We start from the raw sequence: 24,344 nt of genomic DNA, 5'->3' as shown, positions 1-24,344 counted from the left end.
GTTTGGCTGTCTATAATATAGCGGTGTCTCTGCAGGAACACTGAAACCTCGCACCAACGGTAATGCCTTCCTGTGGCCTTCCTGTAAGTCGTGATGGAGACAACTTCTCTGTATGCTGTGGTTAAGGTGTGAGTGCACCCATGCTTTGCCATGTTGCACTTTACTAAGCTGATGAACACCTGATTCATCATCGCTGCGACGGATAAAAACAACTATGAGTAAGAGCAGCGTGTTGTTCTCCCTCACCACTTCACCTTTCCATTTCCCGCTGTGGCCTCCTGCTCATTGTTCCTGACATTCAATGGCAGCGCCGGTCCAGTGCCATATGATTGAAGCTATCACTAATACTCAATAAAGTAGTCGCGCTATATTATTCCGATTAGTTCACAGCAATACATCTTGTCTCAGTTTGACCAAAACTCTCTCTCACTTATTTTTCATGACTTATTCAATATCACCAGGCTTTTAAACCAACATGTCCTCGCTTAACAGCCGGCCTTGAGTCCCGTGGAACGACTGCACTCTGAAAGCTTTGTTTGTACTCGCTTTTCTGTAATCATCTGTAAACTCCAATCTCATTCATGAACTTCTTTATTGCCTTTGTACAAGCCCTGTAAAGAAAGAAGTCAAGTTATTACATGCATCATAAATAAACAAAGGTTGAATACTCTGGAAACAATTTGATTTCTACCCAGATACAGATCTAAGACCTCCTGTTTCTAAAGCGTCTTAAAACGAACTAGCCGTCTCTGTATAATCCCTAGACATGCAAGTTGTGCTTTTATCAGTGAACTGTTTGTGATTGTCACGTGATCGCACAGGCCCAAGTTTCCGGCCGCATGTGCATGTTCGTGCACGTGAGTCCCAGTTTGTGTGTTTGTTTGCCGCCACGTTGAGAGCCGTGTTGAGGCAATCTTTCAATCGTAAATATGCTCCGAAATTTCGAATTGAGGACCTTAAAACTGCCTCGTCTTCAGCCGATCATTCATGGTCAGCACGCGTTAATACACCCACACCATCAGATCTCATTCACTGCAGGTACTTTGTGACAAGCGGAGTGAATCTCCTCTCTAGTCTTTTCTACTGAAGCCTGAGTTTGAGCCGCACATCTGGAAAACAGACCGGACTGAATGATTGTGTCCGTGTGCTCACCTGTCGGTCCCTCTGCACAACAAATGCCACATTCTACATATGAATAGGTACAAGTGAAATGGATGGAGAAAAGACTCATGTCCCCTCTGAATACTTGAATGTCAGCTGTTTTTACCAGATAAAATGGGCCTCTGGTTCACTCGGCCCTCTTTGTGAGACACACGGAGGACTATTAGCTGCCTTGTTTGTGTGATGATGTGTGGCTGCATAGAAGAGCTAATAGCTTATTTAATGGCATTCAATGGGCCTTAAGGGTGTTAACCATGAAATTATGACATTGAGGTTTCACAGTCACACACCCATGCAGAAATATCTGCATCCATTTATACACAATCTGCTGGTTTGAAATGTGTCTCAGATGTTCGGGTTTGATGGCAAAATTGCACCTTTGTGTACCACGGCGCTCGTCGCATTCATGGCAGTTTTTGTTGTAATTGTAGCTGTTGTTGTTTTTCCAGAGTTGTTGTCGAAGAGACAAAGAGACGGACGCAGCTTGTCGTCTCTATTCTCATATTGTGCTTTTGCCATTGGAGATTTCCAGTGCCAGATATGCATGCACGCAGTTGGACAAATCCCAGTAAGCCCCGCCCTAAAGCATCCCCTGCTTTATGGTCTGTTTGACTCTAAATGGACCATAATTTACTAAACGAACATCATGCTGTATTGAAGAAGACTTGAAACTAGAGATTGAGACCATGAACTCATGTTTACAATGTTTACTGAGGGAATAAATCAAGAGAGAAGTAGAGTCATCTTCTCATAGACTTCTATACAACCAGAGGGGTCGCCTCCTCACAGCCATTAGAGAGAATGCAAGTCTAAGGCACTTCAGTATTGGCTTCACTTTTCAGACCAAGAGGTTGCCGCCAGGTGTGAATGCAGCCTAACTGCTGTTTGTTTTTAACCGCCCACACTACGTTCACACTAAGGTATGTTTAAACTTACACTTGGTGCAACAGCTTGACGCAAATGAAAAGTGAGAACAGAGAAGCGGGGTCTCGTTATGTACATGGCATCCTGAGATGAGAGTGTTAAACTGAGCTTATTTTCTGCGAGTTTCGAAACGGGAAACCCTTCTGCACTCTCACATGACGTGCGTGTCAGAAAATGAAAGTCCACATGACAACATAAAGACGGGATCCTGCTCACTGTCTGAAGAACTTCTCATATATAGACTGGTGACTTTTAAAAGTGCCGTTAACAGCCTCCCACCTCCCGAGAGTGCCGGTGGCGATGATCTCTCATGTCTGAGAGCGTTTTGCCTGAACACACAAAAACAATAATCAGCCATCGTGTGCCTGCCTCTTTGACAACAATGGACAGCCACTGGAACTAATGCCATCTCTGGGGAGACTCCTGCTTTTCTCACAACAACAACAAATCAATGCAAGAATGCACACAGACACACACACACACACACACACACATGTGTACATACATGCAGCAGATACACAGTGTCTTTGATACGGGCCGCTGGTATCTGTATTGAAGCCAAACAATTGGGGCAATTATTTAGATAATAGTCACAATCGTTCAGTAAGGAATTAGTTTCAGCAAATGAGAGATGAAATGCTTTAATAAGCTTCTAGAAGTTTGTCGGGGGATGGGTAAGTGAGTGGGACTTAAACTAGACCCGCCCTTCATGCCTATAGACCGAAGCAACGCGACTTTTATTTTATTTTTATAAGTGCATAACAAATGTGAAGCATGTGAAGGCCAGTAAACCGTTTCATGTAAACAATTGAAGGTTTTATCAAAGTTTTTTAAAACAATGGTGTTGTTGCCACTGGGTACGGACAGAAAAGGTCTCCCTCACTTTTCTGAATCCTTGTTTTGCACCCACATCTTCTACAGTTTTACAGTCGGAGTGACTCAAATAAAAAAAGAAGCTCTGAGTCGATGGAACTGAAAGCTCTGCAGATACTCGTGCAACTTATGTATACTAACTATTAAAGTGTACAGGTTACAGATTATGCACACATAATATTTATCATTTCCGGATCAATCTAATTTTCAATAGGGTTATCTATTATACAACAATTAACATTTCTGATTAATATTATTAAAAGCACAATGACCAATTTATCACATTGTGTCGTTTGCTACGTTGATGTAAATGCGTCAATATGCGAAAAGAGATGTCGGTACTCTTTTTATTTTATTATTTTTTAAGCCTGAGTTTGTGTCCACCTCCTCCTGACAGGAAGATGAGACTTTTTCTCGGATGGTATCCCTCCAGCTACAGTATATTACAAGCAGCAAAGGCTCAGACTGTGGCTCAGCACATCGCTCGTTATTATACATTCTCCCCGTGTCCCTGTGAATTCTCCTGGCTCCGTTTCTTTTATGCCTGCTGTGTGTTTTTCCTCTGGCCTGTGTGTGTGTGTGTGTGTGTGTGTGTGTGTGTGTGTGTGTGTGTGTGTGTGTGTGTGTGTGTGTGTGTGTGTGTGTGTGTGTGTGTGTGAGTGTGAGGGGGGGGGTCTGCTTCTCTCTGCATCAGTCTGCAAAGCCCAGGCCCCTCGGACGACACGCATCTGCAGGGGCCACACTTTTTCTTCTTGAAAACTCTCCCAACACAAGTCTCGAACACCTTCTTCACAAACACCAGCGCACATTCTGTAATCCCTCCTCAATAATTTACACACAATTACCGAACAAGGCTGAGCACACATGGATATCAAATATTTATAGCCTGTTGTTGCACATGATTGGTGCTCCACAAGCATTTCCTTGTACATTTGAAAATGAGACGTTCTTTCTCACAGATCATAACACTTTTTTAATATTTTTTTTTTTTTTTTTTTTTTTGAAAGAAGGAGTGACATGGCTAGATAAGACATTGCACTTTATATATTTATATATTAACCTCTAGACTACCCGGACGCCATCACTTTATACGTTTTAAACATCCGTGTTCATTTAAAAGAAACATTTTCCGGCTACATAACAGTTCCTTGAGTTAAATCAGTTCCATCCTCCAAGTGTCCGGCCCTCTGATTGTCACTTTCCATCACCGAACTCGTCGGTCTGCCTCCGGGGCTGTTTTGGTGGCACCTTAAAAGTCTGAGGGTTTGATGACGGAAGGTCCTGTCTAACAGGTAGTACATCAAAGGGTCAGTTGCACTTCTCAATGCAGCCAGAAGCAGCAGGCAGTTCTTCAGCTAGAGGAAGAGGAGAGAGAAACTCGTCATAACTCGGTACGGTAGTAAAGAATAGCCTTTATTTGCATCACGGTGATATTCGGTCACCTCGACGAAGATGGAGAGTGGATGACAGTGGTTGCCAGGTGAATACATCAGCTGACGTTGGTCATTTACCAAAGAAATAAAGATGGGTTTGAAGATATGGTACGGCAGCAGACAAGCTGAAAGAACAACCTGAGAGGAGTAGGTTAAAAGGGATTCAGGTAAAATATGGACGACAGTGGTTTTATGATATAGATTCCTGTTTGACTCAAGCAATAGGAATTATTTATGGTCATAAATGCAATAAACATACTTTAAAGTCGTATGATATAACTTATAACCACCTGGATGACCACGATGTTGCGGAGCACCCTACCCAGCAGCCTCTGGGAGGTCTTGACCCTTGTGCTGCGACGTGAGCGTCGGATATGCCTCAACACGGTCATGTAGGACAGCAGCACCAGCAGGTAAAACACAAAGAACAGGGTTATAACGGGCACAGCGAGCATTGCAGACCGCCTGCCCCCTATCTCCACCGCGGGGTTGTAGCACACCTCCGCACATCCATCCTTCACAGCCGCACTGCCGCTCACGGCTTCGTTCACAGAGTAGTAAACCGTCACCGGCACTGTGCTCCCAACCGTCACCACCCACACGGCGGCACACACCCTGCTGGCGAAGGAGGCCTGCATGAGACGGGCGAAGAAGCCGTGCGGCAGAAGCGTTGTGCAGCCGCTCGGCCTGGAGGCGTGGGTGTGCTGGATGAGGGCCGCGAAGCGGCTGAGGGCCACCCAGGTGAGGATCATCATGCTTATGTTGATGTTGACGTAAAACACCGGGGTGATGCCGTGCACAACCAGCTGACACAGGAAGCCGCTTTGTGTCCAGACCGAGCCCCTCGCAAAGTAGGCCGCCAGGAACGGCGTGGTGAGGGCCAGCATCAGGTTGGAAATACTCAGGTGGGACAGGTAAATGTGGACGGGGGAGAGGGTGGCGATGCACCGCAGGAACACCCACAAAGACAGCGCGTTGCCCGGCAGAGCGGTGAGGAAGAGGAGTGTGTAGGCGGAGGGGAGGAAGAAGAGCGTGGTGGCGGTGGAGCAGAGGACGGAGGAGGAGAGGGAGGCGTTATCCGGTGTGTTCTCCATTTGATCTGTAGGAAGATGATGGATAAGAGAGAGAGGACAGAGAAACAAAGCTGCTGTAAGCAATACAGACACTTAAAGAAAACAGATTAAACAGCTCAGCGCTTTTATTTGTCTCGGTGCGATATGATCGTGATAGATACACAGAGCGGGTGTTCATTTTAACTTGTACATTCATTTTCAATCTACCCCTGAAGTCATTGCCTAAAAATATTTGAATGAGCAGAAAAAAAATAAAACATTCAACACATTGCAGCATTTTAGAATTTAGATATTTTTCGTTTTCCTTCAAATGTTCATGTATTTTCTTCTTCATTTTTGTGATGTTATTCTAAATATAGAAACGCACAGATGGTAAAGCAGATTGACACTAATTATTAGTCAATGTTTTGCTCTCGTCTTCGAGCAAAACACCCCATATGTGTTTACCAGAAAGAAAAAGTGCAAAACACTTTTGGGAAAAAAGTGACGGCCAAATTGATGTAATGTTACGCAATATTTTAACAGTGTTTTTAAACTCTTTTTATCTGTTACGATTACCACAGGTGATAAACAGTCAGCAAATGAGGATACGTATCCAAATTAACATCCAGATCATGTTGGCGTGATACATACCACAGACGGGATCATTCAAAGACATCAACAGCAGCAAATGAAGAATTCAAAGATGCAAAACCTCTCTGTAACTTCCTGCTTCTTAACGAACTAGAGGTTCATGATAGACATTTCAGAGCCGGTCTCTCGTGTGTGTGTGTATAAAGTATGTGTTTGGGTCAGTGTTACAGATGCTATATTTGTTTTCTACTTCCTCAATTACCATACATGACGTAGTGTGTTGCTTGAGAATAGAAAATGAGGCTGAGAAGTTGTGGTGCTCTGTGCGTGTGTCTTTTAATAAGTCCTACATGAAAGGTGGTGCATGCTGACAGTATAAGTTTTAATATTGTTTATTTCCTCATGTAGAATTTAGAGTCTCTCCCCCCCCCCCCCAGTCCTCACTACACAGCAGTGATGTGAACACGGCCGGTTGTTTCATTCTGCCTTGTGGTGGCACTGCTGCTCTAGTTCTAGCTGAGAAGAAGCGAGAGTTGGAAGTGTTCTCTCTGTGGAATCTATATTGATTGACCCGTTGACCTATTTAAATTCTCCGTTGATAAACAACATGACTAACCACAGTGGCATTTGCTTTGAAAACAAGTAGATACAGTACAAAGTCTAGACCCGGTCCTTAGTAGGACATGTTTTTTACATATCACAAAAAAAGATCTGACTCTTTACAAAGAGCGGTTGTCCCTCGGTGAAGCCGGACACTTTCATCTCAGTAAAAGCTTCTCTGTGATCGTCGTCATTTGTCGTGAAAGTTCCGGCTTTGATGTCGTCTGCGTCTTCTTAGGGTCACGTATTGCTGCATTGTTTGTACTCCAGCTAGTACTTGATTTCAGATTTAAATAAATAAATTGAAACAAGATCACAAATCCTTTCTTTGGTGATCCCAATGTTGTACTTGTGGTAGTGGAGCTGTCACTGGTTACTCTACATTAATACGGTGGCAGATATGAGGATGGACCTTTGCTGAAGAACACAACAAAGTCCCCGACCAGGTTCAGGGTTTCTTCTTGAACTGAAATGATTGATCGTTCAGTCAATCGCCAGAAAATGAATCAACAACAAATTTGATAATAGATTGATTTGGTCATTTATCAAGATAAAACACTCTAAACATTGGTTCCAGATGTTAGCAGCTCTTCTCTGTTTTACTTCATTGTAAATTTTAAATATTTGATTCTGGACAAAATAAGTAATTTGAAGCTCTGATAAATTGGTTGTAACATTTTTAGCATGCTACCAGCTGGATGGAAATGGTGTGGTGCAGATAAGCGTGGTACCAAGAGAGGCTCTGGTGGTCTCCTGACTCTTTCTGTGGCGCCACAAACGGGTCAAAGTTATCACTGTTATCTCAACGCCTACCTGATGGATTTGCACGCATGCTGTTTACTAATGACTTAATGACTCTACTGCCACCTTCAGGTCCAAACTTCTATTTGTCAAATACCTTTGCTCATTACTAAATACCTGCAGAACTGAAGACTTTCCCATCAGCCTCAGCTGTACTTTGAGTTGAATGCTAATTAGCTAATGTAAGATTGCTAACAAGCTGAACTAAGATGGTGAACACGGTAAACATTATACCAGATAGATGAGTACTTTATTAATCCTGCAAGGGGAGATCTTTATTTATCATTCATAGGTACAGGTAAAACAAAGCAATACAAATAACAGACTACAACATGTTAAATATAAAAATGCACAATATATACAATAAAACAGAATACTATTACATGAACTAACTAAACAATCGTGCAAAGATTTAACGGTGAAACAGTGTTATCGTTGTGGGATTGATTTGGCCGGAGGTGATAGCAGGTTGTTGTTTAAAATAGAGAGGACATGTTAACAGTATGACACTATTCACACAGCAAGCTTCAGCAAAATGACACAATTAGAATGCAAGTTTAAGGAGCTAACTTTGTATTCGCTCAGACAGGAGAATCAAACTGATGAAGCTGCTGTTGCTCCACATTTTTTTAAACTTTTCATCAGGTATGTTTGTTCACTGTAGATCGATGTATAATTCATGGTACTCCTGTAAGATGAGTTCCTGCCTTCATCAACTCAGGCGACAGCAGCAAATAGAAGTACGTGTTGAGGAGAGCGACAGTCAGTCTGCCCTGCTCCTCGGCAGCGTGGTTGCTGTCATGTTTACTTTGGAGAAGGTGGAGACTCGCTGTCTCAGAGTGCCTTTACATTCCAGCTTGGCTGGATTCGGTCGTTGTCTTCTCCTTCAAATGGGTGCTGAAGCTGACGCTTGCCCGTCCTCTGCTCGTCCTCCCGTTCTTACTGTCCGGCTCCACACTGGAGCTGCTCCCGCTGACTCCACCGACGTCTCGCACGCAAAACACGTTGCCCACCAAGCGCAGCACCTCCTTCCTCACCGAAGAGGACAAGAGGAAGTACATAACAGGATCCAGGCAGCTGTTGAGGGCAGAGAACAGCAGAGCCACCTCGTTGGCTTTGTCAGCAACGCCCTGCCAGAAACACGACGTGACTGTGATCTGGGTTTTTATGTAGAACACCCTGACCATGTGATAGGGCACGAAACAGACGGTGAAGAGGAAGAGGATGAAGAAGGACTTCCTGGCAGTTCGGGTGTAGCGGGAGGCGTTGGGCAGGTCCGGTTTCTCCTGCGATGCTCGCAGAAGCTTGAGCGCGATCTTCCCGTAAGACACCACCAGAGAGATGAAGACGAGCCAGAAGACAACCAGCACAAATATGTTGATGTAGGCTTTCCACTCTGCGTTATGGAGCTTCTTGTAGTGGAAACACCTGGAAACAGCAACAGGTCTGGGGGACAAAAACAGTAGGACTCAATAAATAGATAACAGAGTTTGATTATAAGAAGAGCTGTCTAAGAAGAGAGTTTTTTTCACAGGATCATGCAAAAGCACCACTTTAAATTTCTTGGAAATAAGTCAATCAGCATGAAAAAGCATTAAAAAAAATGACGAATTTACTAAAGAAATCTCAGTCGCCAAGGACCAAATTAGTCTAAGTGGGGGCAGCTCTACAGGTGTCACCAACCTGTCCGACTGTGGGGGATTTTGTGCTATCAGGAGCGCCAAAGTGAAAGCAAAGGCCACGGTCCAGACGACCGCACAGATGGCAGTGCTCCACCTCGTGGTCCGCAGTCTGTGCTGCACCCTCGCACCTCGCTGGATCTTCAGGTAGCGGTCCACGCTGATCAGCCCCAGCAGCGTGACACTGATGTACATGTTCATGTAGAAGAGGTTGCCCACCACTTTGCACAAGATGGGACCCAGGGTCCAGACGTTGCCTCGGCTGTGGTAGAGTATCCTGAACGGCAGACACACCACCAGCAGCAGGTCGGCAAAGGCAATGTTTATGAGAAACACCCGCACCGAGTTCTTCTTGGAGTCGACGCAGAAGAAAACCAACAGAGCCACCAGGTTCCCAACGAGACCCAGGATGAAGATGATAGTGTAGAGCACCGCCAACGGGATCTGCAGCGCGTCGTGATGCACGCAGGGTTCTTGGGTCGTGGTGAAGTTCATCTCGCCGGTTGTGGCAGACGTGGTGGAGATGTTTCCTGTCATGGTGGTCTTTGTGATCCTCAGTCCTGCAAAATGGGAAGAAAAGAAGTGTGGAATAGTTTCGGATTAAGAGTTTTGCTTCACATGATAAACTATTGGATTCATTAGTGCAGGCTTGTGTGGTCCAGCTGTATGGATTAGCCTTAAGCCTGCCCTCAATAATCACATATACCACCAGCTGACCACCAGAAAGAATCCACAGCATTAATAACTCTGTGCAGGTTGACGGGTCTTTGCTTTCTACGCGATATCACCTATGAATAGAAATGCAGAACTCGTGAGTGCTAGTATTGTTTTAATCATAATGCACCAAACCAGTTGAACAACCAGCGGTGCACGTCCAGTCAGTTCATATGAAAAGATCAGTGACTGAATTAGTAGTAAAAAGTAAAGAGCTTGCTTTGCTCGACGCACGCAGCCCTTCATTTAGCAGCTTGAAATGTTGTAAATACTTCAAACTGGAACTTGTTGAAGTACTCACCTAGTCATTGAAGTCCATTAAAGAAATGTTTGCACACAAACTCTGCTGTGGAGTAGAATCACTTGTGCTTTTGGTCGTCCTTTTCTTTTCCTCTCGCTCACTCCAGCTTATTCCCTCGAGCTTAATCTGTACAATATGCCGTCCTCATAAAGTTCAAGGTCTCTTCCTTCTGTCTTTGTGTATTCAACTCCCCGCTGTTGTCTATATTCCAGTCTCCAAATATTATAAGTTCAGATAACAACAGCCGCCGTGTAGAGTTAGTTTCCTCTCCGTGTGAAGCGTGTCCTCGCCGGCGGTGTCGTGGAAAGTATACAGAGAAATGCTGAAGTGCAGAATGTGGTGATGTTGTACAGAGAAAACCTTCAAGCTGTGGTCAACCCCCTCTTTCCTCACTACCACTTTGCAGAACTCGGGCCGAGATAGAGAGAAAGGCAGGGCAGGGCTTAGGGCGGACCTTCTGATTACACACACGAGAGCAAGCAGTGGGATCACAGAGCATGCTCCAATTGTATGTACACAATATGCTTTCCACTTTGGCCTCCGAGTATAATATGGAGGTATCCGCCGAGTGTGGCCGACTGCGAAAGGAAAAAGGCTCCCGAAATACCCATCGTATGCCCTCAACAATAATTAAAGCGGTGCTTTCAGAGCAAAGCAGGGCCAGGTTTAAATTGCCACCCATGTGTGCCATACGTACACATATCAGATAGGCATGCCATATATGTGCACATGTTTTATGTGTTGGAAGGTTTTAGCAACCACAATTGTTTTACTTATAATGAGCTATAAGGAAATAAGGATGCAAGAAGCTGCTTTAACTTTAGGCAAATCGAAAAAAAGTCACGCTTGAGTTTTTCCGGAGAACGTAATGGAATAATGTGACATTGCAGTATTCTAACATATTCCTCCCCTCACAAGAGTGTTGAACTAAAAATGAATTTGCAAGTTGATTAATTTCTCCGCTAGCAGTCACTGGATTTGCATTTCTTTCTTCTTTTGAGAAAGGTCTTCGTCAGAATACAATTGATGAATTTACTAGATTGTAACTAAAACAAACTAGACATTCTGCTTAAGATACTGAAGCAGAAGATAAAATGTATATCACTCTTCCTCTGCTGTGATCCTCCTACAGTGTGGGTTACTCGGGTGTGTGGTCGTGGTGGGTGATGGTTCTGGGGGTTCGGGTGTGTCTCACACATGTGATTTCCTTTATTTATAGGAGGGGTGTCTCTCTTTAATTAGCTAAAGACGAGCATCAAATCACGAGTGTCTCTTTTCTCTCCTCTCGTTCTCAGCCCCACTGTGTGCTGCTGGCGTCCAAAGAGAACTCCGCTCCGGTGAAGTTGGGGGGGTTCGGAGTCGCCATCCAGCTCGGGGAGTCGGGACTGGTGGCCGGAGGTACAGCAAACACAACCGTACACAACGAGCGTGAATAGTCATTAAAGTCTGGATAAAACTGTACAATCAGCACTCGCACGCTACCTAATGACTCGAATCAGTACACAGAGGAACATATGGAGCACTTAGATCACAGATGGGACGAAGCAACGGCTTGATATTTTAGTGACCAATCAAATTGCGGTTCAGACATCGTCGTGCGGTACTTAAAATTCACACACCCCGGAGAATTTCTTCTTTTTGGTAATCACAATTTTGACAGATTTTGAACCTGGACATGAACAACTGTCTAGTTCGTCAGCTGTTAGCTAGAAATAAGAGACAAAACAACAGTAAGGTTTGCTTCCTATTTTGTCTAACTATACAACCACAGTAGGAAATACATAGTTTCATGAATTGCACAAAAACATTTCCTTTTTCTACTTCAGAGACCATAAAAACAGAAATGAATACGGTATAAAGAAGTCTTATTGAGCACCACTGTGTCTGGGACTTTGCATACTTTTAGAGTTATACACTGTGGTGACCTGGCCTCCCTCTCACCCCAGGTCGGGTAGGAACTCCCCACTTCATGGCCCCAGAGGTGGTGAAGAGAGAGCCGTACGGTAAACCTGTGGACGTGTGGGGCTGTGGAGTCATCCTCTTCATCCTCCTCTCAGGCTGTCTGCCTTTCTACGGCACCAAGGAGCGCCTGTTTGAAGCCATCTGCAGGGGCAAATACAAGGTGAGGGCAGAGGGTCATAGATATGACAATCCTGTTATTGTTGTACATCGCTTCAATGGGTAAAATAACATGACACTCTCAGAGTAAATGGCTGAGATCTAGGAACACCCCAACATTGCTAATTTCAGATGGAACAAAGAAACGTGGGAAGTTTTAAACAAATTCCCACATTTGTCCAACTTGTTTGGAAGAGAAAACAAGGTAAACATTGTAATTATTTTTACCCAAAACCACCCGTTGTGAACATCAACTTCCTGGTTTTGAGTACCGTTCTTGCTATAGCTCTAAGTACAGTTTCCCTGTACAATGAAGGATTATAAGTAACGTTTGTCAAAGCGTTTAGACTGTAACTACGAGCAATCGTCCACACGGGGAATTCCTGCCACCGCCGAACATCTCCCGCTTGATGAAAAGAACAACAGACGTGTCAAAAAGCTGATGGCGACATGGAGTTGCAGTGGACTCTCTTTTGTTTTTTGCTCACAAATAAATAGATAAATAAAGAGGAAGAGATCATTTAGTGAGGTTTCACCCCATTGCTGTGGTCCTAGATATCAGCTTCTCCATTATTACTGAGAGGAAAGATGGCCGAGACTACAGAAATATCCCCTGACTGGAATTATCCTTAAAGTTTAGGAATATGGATGCTTGGTGGTCTCCTGACATGTCTGTTTATACCCGTTGTGTGTAGATGAATCCACGCCAATGGGCCCAAATCTCAGAGAGCGCTAAGGACCTGGTGAGGCGCATGCTGATGCTGGACCCTGCTGAGAGGATCACCGTCTACGAGGCTCTGAACCACCCCTGGCTGAAGGTAACGCAGAGCACGCAGTGACTCTTTATAGCCATGTTCATGTTGTTTATTTGTCAGCGGGGAAACTGAAAAAGTACTTTGTGCTTTGGTGCGTGGGTAGTCTCTAAGACGCGCGTTCAAAGTTTTGACTTTTGTGAAAGTTTTCATAGTGAAACCCCGTCGCCTAAAGCCATCACGAAATGATCAGTCGCTCGGGTGCCACAGCTCCTCCAACAGGAAAACAATGACAGTGAGCGCCGGCACAGTGGTGTTACTGCTTGTCATGTGGAAGCTTTTATTGTCTCGTCTTCCGTGGACGGTGATGGAGGGGTACTTACAGATGACAATTCAACTGAGAGACTCGCAATTCGTCTGGGAGCCGCCTGACACGAATCTGCACATTTTAAAGGGGCGTCCCTGCTCACGATGCAACCTTTGAGTCAGTTACCCAATAGTAGAAAGCTAAAGTTTAGAGAAATCCACTTCCTGTTTGCAATGTCCAGCTGAAGCGGCATCTATTGTTGACTTCTTGCCCCTTAACTCCACCTTGACGCGCAGCATACACACTTACACCACAATACCATAAACCACGGCACTCATTGGTCAGAAAGCTGCAGACCAAAAAGAAGAAATAGGGTTCATGTATCCTCTTCTTAAATATTGTGACTCAACATCATCATTTTGATCTGTTCACATCAACCGCAGTGCTTTGTTTACACCCATAAATGTCACTTCTATGTTTGTGGCAGTGCTTATTGCCTTGTGATGCAGCTTACACATTTCTCTCATATCCAAGGAGAGGGACAGATATGCCTACAAGATCCACCTGCCAGAGACGGTGGAACAGCTGAGGAAGTTCAACTCCAGGAGGAAGCTGAAGGTTTGCATCAACACACACACGCACACGCACACATACTGACACGCAGGCATTGTCACGTTTTGCAGCGTTCGAGGCGTTCATGAGCCCATCACCCCGTGTCAGATGATGAGATAAATCCTCACAGCTACACATGTGGTTGTGTTTCAGGGGGCTGTTCTGGCTGCAGTGTCCAGTCACAAGTTTAATTCCTTCTATGGAGACCCTCCCGAGGAACTCCATGACTTCTCCGAAGACCCCACCTCCTCAGGTACACAGAGGCAATCACTCACAGTGAACATAACATTTGTTATCCTTTCATCTTTGACACACTTCCTCCCTCAAAGTTCCTTCCTCTTGTTTATCCTCTGGTTGAAGTTCTGCTTTTCTCTGTCTGGCCCTGCAGAGAGAGAGAGCTCTTACTTCTACAAGCTGACTTTATTCTAGCTGTATTCAAATGCACCACATCCAACTTACAGTGCACACCTCACACACAGGGATCGGATGACTGTTTGAGCAGGAAATGCTGCCTCATGTTCTTCTCTCCCGTGACATTTCATCTCATTACTGGAAGATTATCGGCACACAAAAGCCACGTTTTGGTGCGAATTTGGTTACCGTGCACGGGCAGCTGGATTCTCGCATTTATCGTAGGATCACATATCAGATGAAAATCCATCTCGTCAGGCTTCAAGTAACATATTTGTGTCCGATAAGCACGAGCACGGACCAATCAGGGGTGGGATTACAGGTTTGACGTTAAACCCTGCCCCTCTATGCAGGGTGCAGCCAGCTTTACTTGGTGTGAGGAGCTGCTGGCAGCTACTGTCGTGGTTTAGGTTGTGTGCGGGACGACACAGAGAGGCGACTGTTTGCATAAAAACAACAATGGGCGGCTCCCGAAGAGGTTAGCGTAGATGCTGCTATAGCGTAGATTGCATATCACAACTGGAGGGTATATATAAAGTTAGTGACACTTCTGCATTACTCCGTATGAACGCTGAACACACAGCGTACGGCTTAGCGTTTCCAGATAGACATTTGTCCTTTTGAAATTTGGTTTATTTGGAGTATTCTGCATGCAGCTGCGTGCACCGGACCGAGACTCGCGTACCGTGAATGTTCGGTACAAATGTGAACTAACCCACAAAGCCCTCATCATTAAGCGAGCCTATAGACTCTGTAAAAGCAAAGTGTTAATACTTCAGAATGCGTTTATCCGTCTCATTGTGTTACTGACATTAACAACACTTGCAGACACATTTCTATTTCCCAACAATATTTTCTTCCAACTGTTTCTAACATTGATATTAACATCTGTGTTTATTTGTGTGTCTGTTTCTATTAATGCTTCCTGCCTGCTAGGACTACTAGCAGCAGAACGTAGGTATCCGCTGGTGCTCTGTGTGCTGTACTCTTAAATCTTCGTGAGGTCGTCTTTCTGTTTTCAGCATCTTATCTTTACTGCTTTTAGGAAACAGAAAGCGTTTCAGTGCATGTGCCTGCTCACCGTAAATGCATTCAGAGAGCCTTGAGGTGACTGATGAACCATTGCTCTAATGTGTGTGTGTGTGTGTGTGTGTGTTGCAGGGGCTGTCTCTCAGGTGTTGGACAGTTTAGAGGAGATCCACGCTTTGACAGACTGCAGTGAAAAGGATCTAGATTTCCTTCACAGTGTTTTCCAGGACCAGCATCTACACACACTGCTCGATGTAAGTGTCACACTGAAGCACACTGGAATGAATCCACCTTTATGAGCCAATCATTGTGATGGCTTTATTGGTAACTAATGGAACAGAATAATGATTTGCTAGTCAGGCGGTTCATAAAAGCTTCAAAAGGCCTCCGTCGAGTTTAATTCTCTGGCAACAGGAAGCGGCGTGTTTCATGTTTCCCGGAGCAGCAACTGCAGTATCCTTGGAATTGAATAAGAAATGAAGCAAGACGGCAAAAATAAGGGAAACAGTGTTGGTTACAATTTATTTCTCGGCCTCAAGATAACCGTAACTTGACTCTTTGGTATTGCCGTGCACGGTGCGGCGCTGAGAGGAGAGGCATGATGAGATGTGGGTTTTGTGCAGCTGGGGAAGTGAGGCGGTAATGTTTTGTGGTTGAAACTGATCATTAACACGCAGAATAGACATTCAGGTCTGTTTCAGCGCAGCGTGTCCTAATTCTAGGTGCAACAACAATGTTTATAGAGTCATTGTGGTGATAGAACTATGTGGATCCAACTTCAGGCTGCTGCAAAATATGAACACTGCACATAACGGTGCACATAACAGTTGTTGTATGCAAAACATTGTGCAGTATGTCAATCATCCAATCAAACAGTATGTACAGTTATGCACAGAAAACAGGGAATAAACAGGCTTTCAATACAGAAATTACTTCAGAAATACATAACTTGAGATTTGTAAGACGGTACTGCGTGTTTAAACCTCACTCTTTGTGCTGCTCAACAGGTTTGAGACCAGTATGCACCGTCTCCCTCCTTTTATATTCCACTTGAGCCAAATCCTTCTGTGCTCATAGTCCTCTGGGGTCCACTAGCCATGGTGTTGTCTCCTGGGGAGCACTTGAACATTGGATGGATAAAAAAAGATATAGAGATATTTTTTCAACAGCAATACATATCATTCACTGTGCGCACTCCAGAGCTGAGCTACTCGTCTTTCTCTCCTCGCTTCTCCAGCTTTGTCCTTGCGTACGAGACAGGAAACAGTCACACTTACGTCCACAAGATGTGATCAATTATCCGCCTCTCTTTGAGCGGCCTGTCCTCCAGGTAAATCTGTGAAGCTGAAGTGTTTTTACTGACAGACTATCTAAACAATCTAAAAAGGTCATGTTGTTTTTAAACGTGTCATTAAATTCCTCCCGTATTTCGTCTGCGCACATGTGTGCGTGTGTGTAAGCGGTGAACTTGACTGATGGCCGGTCGCTGAGACTGTGAGATGTTGAGCTGCCGGTCACAGCAGCGGCGTGTTGACCTGCAGCTCAACAGCTGCTTGACCACATAACCACCATATTGGGTCACAAAATAACAGCTCCCAGCAGCAGCGAGACATCATTTTAGATTAGTACACAGTTTGTGTGACACTCTGAGAGCCTCATTTTCTCTGTTATTATCCCTCTAATCCATTTAGTTTACTCTGTGCTCTCTCTCTCTGCGTCTCTTGGTGTTGAACAGAAGATGTGCTGGCAGGACGGGAGAATTTGCAAGAATGTCGTCCAACAATTGAGTGATTTAAATGAGAAATACTAATCGGAGAATAAGATGATAATAACAATGCTGGAAAACAGCAAGTAATGTATCAATGTTCAAGCTTTGATGCAAATACTTTGACTCAGAGAAACATATCCAATAACCGTGTCCTTTCTCTGAGGCTTTTGCCATATTATACATATTATGTTGCTCATAACAAGGACCACTTGTCTGACAGCTTTTTCTTGCTTGTTGGAATACATCAGGCCCGTGGAGCTGGTAGAGATTCAGAGTCCTTTGCACAGATATAAAGTCCAAAACATTCACGTCTGTATGAGCATCTCTGAGCAGCAGCTCTGGAGCAGTTGGCTGAAAGGGTTCGTGGCTGTTGAAGGAGAGGAGACGATTAGTCACTTTTCCTCACCGGCCCGTTCAGAGCTGCCTCTGTGATCCAGACTCTTGCAGACATACGCTCGTGTCTCTGTCGATGAGCTGCTGCAGATGTTTGATGGGGGCTCTGAAATAGATGTTCTTCCTCTTTAACAGGCTTCAAGAACCACACTAGTTTAAGAGACTGAAATTAAAACATCACTGGGACTTGCATGGAGGCAATTGAGGAAAAGAGATTGCTGAAGAGAGAGAGAGAGAGAGAGGTGTGTGTGTGTGTGTGTGTGTGTGTGTGTGTGTGTGTGTGTGTGTGTGTGTGTGTGTGTGTGTGTGTGTGTGTGTGTGTGTGTGTGTGTGTGTGTGTGTGTGTGTGTGTGTGTGTGTGTGTGTGTGTGTGTGTGTGTGTGTGTGCGGGTCGTTTTAAAGGCTCTCCCAGTTGCTGGAGGCTGAATAGGTTGAAAGTGGGTTGCAGGAGACTGGTGGATCTGCCAAATGTGTGTGTGTGTGTGTGTGTGTGCAGCAGTGTCAGTGGGAGCCTGGGGCTGCAGATGTCTCCTTTTCAGCCTCCGTTTCACACCCCTGCCCCAATGTGAGAGGAGGAGGAGGGGGGGGGAGTCAGAGAGGGACAGAAGAGTGCAGTGAAGGAACAATGGCTTCTATTGTCGGGCCTCTTTCGTTCTATTCACAACAAGCACAGCCTCCATCACTATCAGTGCGGCTGAAAGTAGCCTCCACACCGCTGACACGACCAGGAATCCTGGAGACAGCGAGCAGATGGAGGCTCCTGGTCTAGAGAACTAGTTTGCAGTGTGTTGGCTGCGTCTTTCTGACGAACCACTTCACCGTCTCCTGGGTGAGTGTTTCTTCTTCCTGCTTCTCCCTCTGATGTGTTTTGCAGGAAGCGTGTTTTGTGAAGAGATGCCTCAAGCTAATTGAAAGTCAGCAGCCTGGTATCCCCATGTGTGTGTTTGGCGTTTGACATGTTATAATGAGGAGCTTCAGTCGAGTGCATTTGTTTAGCTTTTTTCCTCGTGTGCCGGTTTGCGAAGCTCTTCAGGCTTCTAATGGAGACGGGGTAATAAGTTGCCCTTAAGGAGATGTCTGAATTTACTCGTCACTAATAGGAACTTAATATTGTTTTTAAAATATGAGCCGCTTGTCGGCACATAAAGAGGCAGCCACAAAGGTGTGACGCGGTCATGCTTGTGCCTGTCAGATTTCTAAACGTTGTAATCTGCATGCTTGAATTATAGCTGCCTGGTTCTCAGCATGTGATGCACGTTTCCAACCTGTAAATATCTGAATATTCTGTGAGTGCAGTGAACACGTATATGCTCGGTGGCTGCAGGACGGCATGTGGGACGGCACGCTCCGAGTACGATTCAGCCCTCGGGCTGTCTGGTTTATTATGGTGGTCTTATAAGGATTTCCTGAGGAGTGTGTTGTGTTTGTCCTTCTGAGACACTTTGCTCATGAAGCGGGGATGCAGATGCACACTTGACGCGTGTGTTGTCATTCCCAGAAGGACCCTTCTGAGATGCAACGTCCTCCCTCTAACAGAAATACACACACATTTTCATTTACATACAAACCCACCATCCCTTTTATTTTCCTGCCCTCCGTCTGTCTACTGGACCTCGTGAGTGTGTCTGGATGGGCTGTTAGAGAATCACACAAATGGATCACTTTACAGAAATACACCAGATGTGTTTTACTGCCATGGCATCAGCTGTAATGAAAACCACGCCGGCTTCCCGTTAAAACTCCTCTTCAAAATAACATTAACAACCCAGATTTAGGTCTTTGACACTTGCGTATGTTTTATTAGAAAATCTTTTTCATGTCGAAAAACTATTTCACAGAACAGCAACATCATTGCCAGGCACCATGACGTCCACATCACACACTTTATACATCATGGACAGCAAGTATTTGCACATTAATTACCCATGATCGTCAAAGCATCGAGCAGAAAGAAGGTCAATTAGATTTGAATGAGTGAGGGAGCCACGCTCTTTATTCCAACACATATTTTATCCCTTTAGTCCGTCATTTGTCAGTCTGAGTAGCATATTTCCATCTCATTCATTTCTTTGATGATTTCGAGCACCAGATTTTGTGCATTTCAAAACACACATACTGTAAAGTCAAAATGAAACTGTCACAAAAGGCTCCCTTACTTGGCTATTCCCAAATCTTTCTGCTGTTTCACATGAAGTTCTTCAGCGAGTGGAACTGCATCAGGACTTAATAACCAGTGGGCGTATTTGGAAGGGAGATTGGAATTGTTCTTTTTTTTTTTTTTTTTTTTGGATTTACAAGCGGTAATCTTAACGTGTAAAAATCAGTTATCTTCCCCCATGATGTCACAAACATTAAGGTCCTAAATAGGCGTCAAAGTGAGGGCTTGTCATGTCGTCTAACAGCATCTACATACAGACAATCCAACATCACGTGACGCAGTGATCGGCCAGATGTGCAAAGGCGAGAAAATAGGCAACATCTGAACTCTCAAATCCCTTTTTGTTTCATTCTACACACCGACTTCCTTTGTACAACCGAGTGCAACACCACGAATGTCTTCCGGGAGAGGCTTTTCCAAAGCGTGCACTGTTGTTTTGTGCGATCGCCCTCTACAGTGGCAAGGCTCTGTGCCTCGCCTTTGAGCGCGGCCGTCTGAACAGCTACAACCAGGATTCAGCTGCGGACATTACTGCAGCAAAACTGAACCACTGAGGCGTTGAATCCTTACTGTTAAATCCAATGCACAGAATGCATGCTTCATGTTGTTTGTTTGTCCATCACAGGCTCTGTGATGACCGTCACATGTCCAGTGGTGCAGCTGCTGTTGTGAGAAAGGGAAAACAGAAGAGCGTTGCGCTGAACTGTCTGGTACAAAAGCGGCGTTTGTGTGCGACCCTCTGTGTCTGCCTCTGAGTGCTTTCCTCTGTTTGTGTTCTGCACAGCAGGTTAAATGGATAACACACCAGACGACCGGCTCATCAAGCATCACATGGATGTGTCTGTGAATATGGGGATGGTTGTTTTAGATGACACCCTCTCTGCTTTGATCGGAGCGCACGGCTGCTGGTTGTGTGTTTCAGGACCATTTTGTCTACAAACACGAAATCTCTTAAGTACACCCACGCTGCTCGTCTCTGACTGGGCCTCTACACTCCGGTCTAGTCAGCGCTGTTTATTAGTCAGCTGGGAGCTTTACAAACAGAGCTCTTGTGTCTGTCGTCCTTCACTCCGAGAGATGAGAAAACAGTTCCTTCTTGTTAACAGTTAGACGTCGAGAAGGAAAAGAACAAAACGGAGAACGGTGGTGTTGACTCTCTGAAGTATACGGAGAGGGAGCTGAGGATAAATGGGATGAATAAGGATAAATGCTTTTGTTTTGAACCAATTTCACTTGAAAAATACCAAAGTTTTGACCCCATTGTGTCTCCGCACACCCAGAGAAAGCTGTGGTTCCTGCCACATAATGCAGTTCACAGTAAACAAGTCCCTCTAAACTTCTTTTGAGCAAAATGAAAGAAGATGCAACTGAGCTGCTAATTATGTGATCCTCTGAGTGAGAACGCAAACTGTTGAACAATAGAAGGTTTGCACTGCAACAGCTTTTTTATAATCATGTTTTAACACCATATTTCCACATTTTTCGCACTAGTTTTTTTAGTGTTAAAAGAAATATGACTGACTTTTATCTTTTGTTTCAGCTCTACGATAAGATCAACACCAAGTCGTCCCCACAGATCAGAAACCCCCCCAGTGATGCCGTGCAGAGAGCCAAAGAGGTGAACAAACACACACACATGTCCTCGCATCAACACGAGCGTATCTTCGCTTCCTGTTTTTCCTCCTCTTCTTCTTCTTCTTCTTCATGAGACGTGTGTGATAATGAATCTAATACGCTGTGAAGATGACAGACTCGCTACTCGCCTCTTTAAGCTCACACTTGTGCATTAATCCCTCCGGCCTCTCGCTCACTAAAGCTCTAACTCATCACCGCTGTGGATCCTTCTGCTCACCTGCTCTGTTCATGTGTATAAGCTGCTCTCAGTAAGAGGCGGGTTCTGAGGGGCGCGTGTCCCGGGTGGGAAGTACTTCAACTATAATGTCGGTCTTTAGAGGGGATCTTTATTTAAATACGTATGAAAATGATTGGAACAATCTTCATCAGAAGCGGGGCTGTGGAAGCTAATGTTTGAATTGGAGAGTCTGATAAAATGGTGATATATTATAACTGGAGTGCTCCCGTAGAGCGTACGACTCTGTAGGACAGCGGTTAATGTTGGATCAATGTAATGCTGAGCTGTAACAGGAAAAAAAGCCTCATTTATGTGAAGCAACGGTACAAAAGGGTCATTTATGCCACGTGAGCAGGTTTTACGATGCTGGGGTCCACGAGAGCAGTTTCATCATTTTACAGTTTTAAAGTCGATGGGAGTCGCTGGTGAAAATCAGTTTAGCTTCTGAAATATTGATCTTACAGGCAAAGCTGGAGAGTGTTACGATTTTTTGCTTTTTGACTTGCAGAGGTTCCACAGTTCCAACATGGATACCGACAGTGGAGGTTTTGATTTACATTCCTGCGTGAGGTTTCACTCATTGAGCAGTTGATTCCCTTTGTGAAATAGAGGGATAATCTCATGTTCTCATTACTGAGCAGTAGATTCATGTTCTTTCATTCACTGGGACAGGGACTTGGGGTCGCAGCATGCAGAAGTGGTGTCTTTGACAGATGTGTGCTCCTGAGAAGGAGACGATTGCTCTCTGATTATTGACTTGCTTCATGTTGTCTTCACTAATAACAATCTGCACTAGCTGAAGAAACCTGGAGGGGAAAACACAAGCAGCCCAAACTGACCAATCACGGGTCTTGCTGTCTCTAAGTAGCTTTTTCGTAGCCTCCGTGGTTCCATGCCATTGTTCCGACGGCCCATTATTATGAAACCCCTTTAGGTTCCAAACAACCGTTGTTCTGAAGGTCTAGTTTGACCCAAACCGTTATCTGTTCCTAAAACTGACCAAGTAGACAGAAAGCACTGACGGTAAACTTCTCCCATGTGTGGAAAAAAAAAAGAAGAAAATCGTGAATCTGGACTTATTCTGCATAATTATTCATTGCTGCGTGCTTCTGTTTGTTGCATAGAGTGTGTATTTTCGTGGAGCCGGTGGCTTCACTGCAACATAGGGAGCGGTACCTCTTCACGGAGTCCTCCGTGTTGCACCACTATGTTTCTACAGTAGCCCAGAATGGACAAACCAAACACTGAGAGAGAGAGAGAGGCTTTTGCGTTTTACCCGACGGCCATCGTAGTCCTCCGACATGCTTGGGAAAAGGAGGGCTGAGTGGAGGCGTGTTCAGTTCTGCATTGCATCCTCTGGCATGAAAAGGAAATACTCAAATACAACGCAAGTACCTCAGATGTCCTTCGCCTTTTGATTGGACTGCTAAAAAGTAGGCGGGCTTAAAATGAAGCGTGATACGGAGCTGCGAAGGATTGTGGCTCCACACGCACAGGATGGATGTCATGATATTCAAAATGGTTTGGTACTAGCTTATGTAAGCACACGTCATATTTAGTTTCACAGGAAGAAAAGATGATTGGATCTTTATTGATTTTTTGGGTATTTTCTCCTGCATGTGTCGTTAAGTAGGTGCACAATATGACCCAGGCTGGAAAAGGATTAAAAAGGCATTTTTCATTTGATGTCATTGAAGTGAAACTCGACAGGAACATGACACGAGTACACGGACAAACGGTCCGGAGCTTCCCGCAGTTCTGTTTACAGCCGCACTGAAATTATATTGACTCAAAAACAGAGAGCGAGATTAAATTATTCAATTATTTATGTTGAGTTATTGAGTCCTCTATAAGCTTCCTCTCAATCTCCGGTGACCTCTTGAGATTTATTTGCTCGTGAGCCGACTCCCTGTGACTCGGGCTCATTGTCAGAGCAGCTGTACCACACAGCCCACTGGCCCGTTTACACAGAGCCGCTTTAAGAACAATCTCTGGCTTCTGCGTTTCGCCTTCCTCATTAGAGATGCTGCTTGATGTAACACACACACACACACACACACACACACACACATCAAGTGTGGTTTTGCTTTCTTCACAGAGAGTTGCATTATGGTCTCCGGGGTCTGACCCCGGCTCTGATGCATTCACATCCACACCGTTGGTTTGGGTTGATGTGTTAACCTCTCAGTGTACTCTAACACTGGAGCAGGATGCAGACTGGAACTGGCGCTTTAACAAGGAGTGTGAAAGAAGTGTGTGAGGGAGAAAGCTGTGTGTGTGTGTGTGTGTGTGTGTGTGTGTGTGTGTGTGTGTGTGTGTGTGTGCGGATAGACAAAATGCTGCCGTGTTTACGTTGTGTGCTTTGTTGAGGGGAGCAATTAAAAAAGTCTGAACAGCGAGGGAGTGGGCGAGGGCTGGCGTCTCAAATCCCAGCGCTGTTAAGACGGAGAAAGCCATTTAGGGGAGTGGAGCTCCCTTTTATGTGGTTTTGGTTCATGTCAAAGAGACCTGGCTAATTAACCCAGCTCTGGTGCTCTGTGTCCGAAAAGTCCACGACTGCTTAGAGAGTCTGGTTCACATTTTCCTACTTAAATTAGTCTAGATGGATCAAGAGCAGTAGATGGAGCCACAGCAGATTCAACACCGTCTTTGTCGGTGTGAGGGAGTGACAGACTTCTTTTATTAGGTTTTATTAGGTTGTCTCTACAAAGAGTCTTACAGACACTTCAGCATTGCAAGCACACTAAACTCCGCTCATAAACCAAACTCACTGTATTTTTTAAGACGGCTGGAGTGATGCATGTTTTCAACC

The 24,344-nt window shown here is 44.8% G+C and overlaps 3 protein-coding genes across 3 annotated transcripts in view; 1 reads left to right on the top strand and 2 right to left on the bottom strand.

Moving 5' to 3' along the window:
• Positions 1–24,344, top strand: part of caska (calcium/calmodulin-dependent serine protein kinase a) — a 91,876-nt gene that overhangs the window by 49,410 nt on the left and 18,122 nt on the right. The window contains exons 6-12 of the mRNA XM_076110070.1: positions 11,428–11,530; positions 12,079–12,254; positions 12,946–13,068; positions 13,844–13,927; positions 14,075–14,174; positions 15,494–15,615; positions 21,221–21,298. Of these exons, the coding sequence (XP_075966185.1) occupies positions 11,428–11,530; positions 12,079–12,254; positions 12,946–13,068; positions 13,844–13,927; positions 14,075–14,174; positions 15,494–15,615; positions 21,221–21,298 (786 nt within the window). The remainder of the gene's footprint in view (positions 1–11,427; positions 11,531–12,078; positions 12,255–12,945; positions 13,069–13,843; positions 13,928–14,074; positions 14,175–15,493; positions 15,616–21,220; positions 21,299–24,344) is intronic.
• LOC142964651 (putative G-protein coupled receptor 82) lies at positions 3,633–5,485 on the bottom strand. Its single transcript, XM_076105076.1, has 3 exons — positions 4,682–5,485; positions 4,401–4,529; positions 3,633–4,313 (listed from the first exon to the last, which is right to left on the bottom strand). Exons 1-3 carry the CDS (start codon positions 5,483–5,485, stop codon positions 4,092–4,094), a joined length of 1,155 nt encoding a protein of 384 aa, XP_075961191.1. The 3' UTR covers positions 3,633–4,091.
• gpr34b (G protein-coupled receptor 34b) lies at positions 7,678–10,263 on the bottom strand. The gene is made up of 3 exons (XM_076104367.1): positions 10,133–10,263; positions 9,122–9,677; positions 7,678–8,866 (listed from the first exon to the last, which is right to left on the bottom strand). Exons 2-3 carry the CDS (start codon positions 9,652–9,654, stop codon positions 8,284–8,286), a joined length of 1,116 nt encoding a protein of 371 aa, XP_075960482.1. The 5' UTR covers positions 9,655–9,677; positions 10,133–10,263; the 3' UTR covers positions 7,678–8,283.

This window comes from Anarhichas minor, unplaced genomic scaffold (genome assembly GCF_050575085.1).
Source record: "Anarhichas minor isolate MPS153535 unplaced genomic scaffold, ASM5057508v1 ptg000004l, whole genome shotgun sequence".
In the NCBI taxonomy this organism is placed as follows: domain Eukaryota; kingdom Metazoa; phylum Chordata; class Actinopteri; order Perciformes; family Anarhichadidae; genus Anarhichas; species Anarhichas minor.
This window is presented reverse-complemented; position numbering and strand designations above follow the sequence as displayed.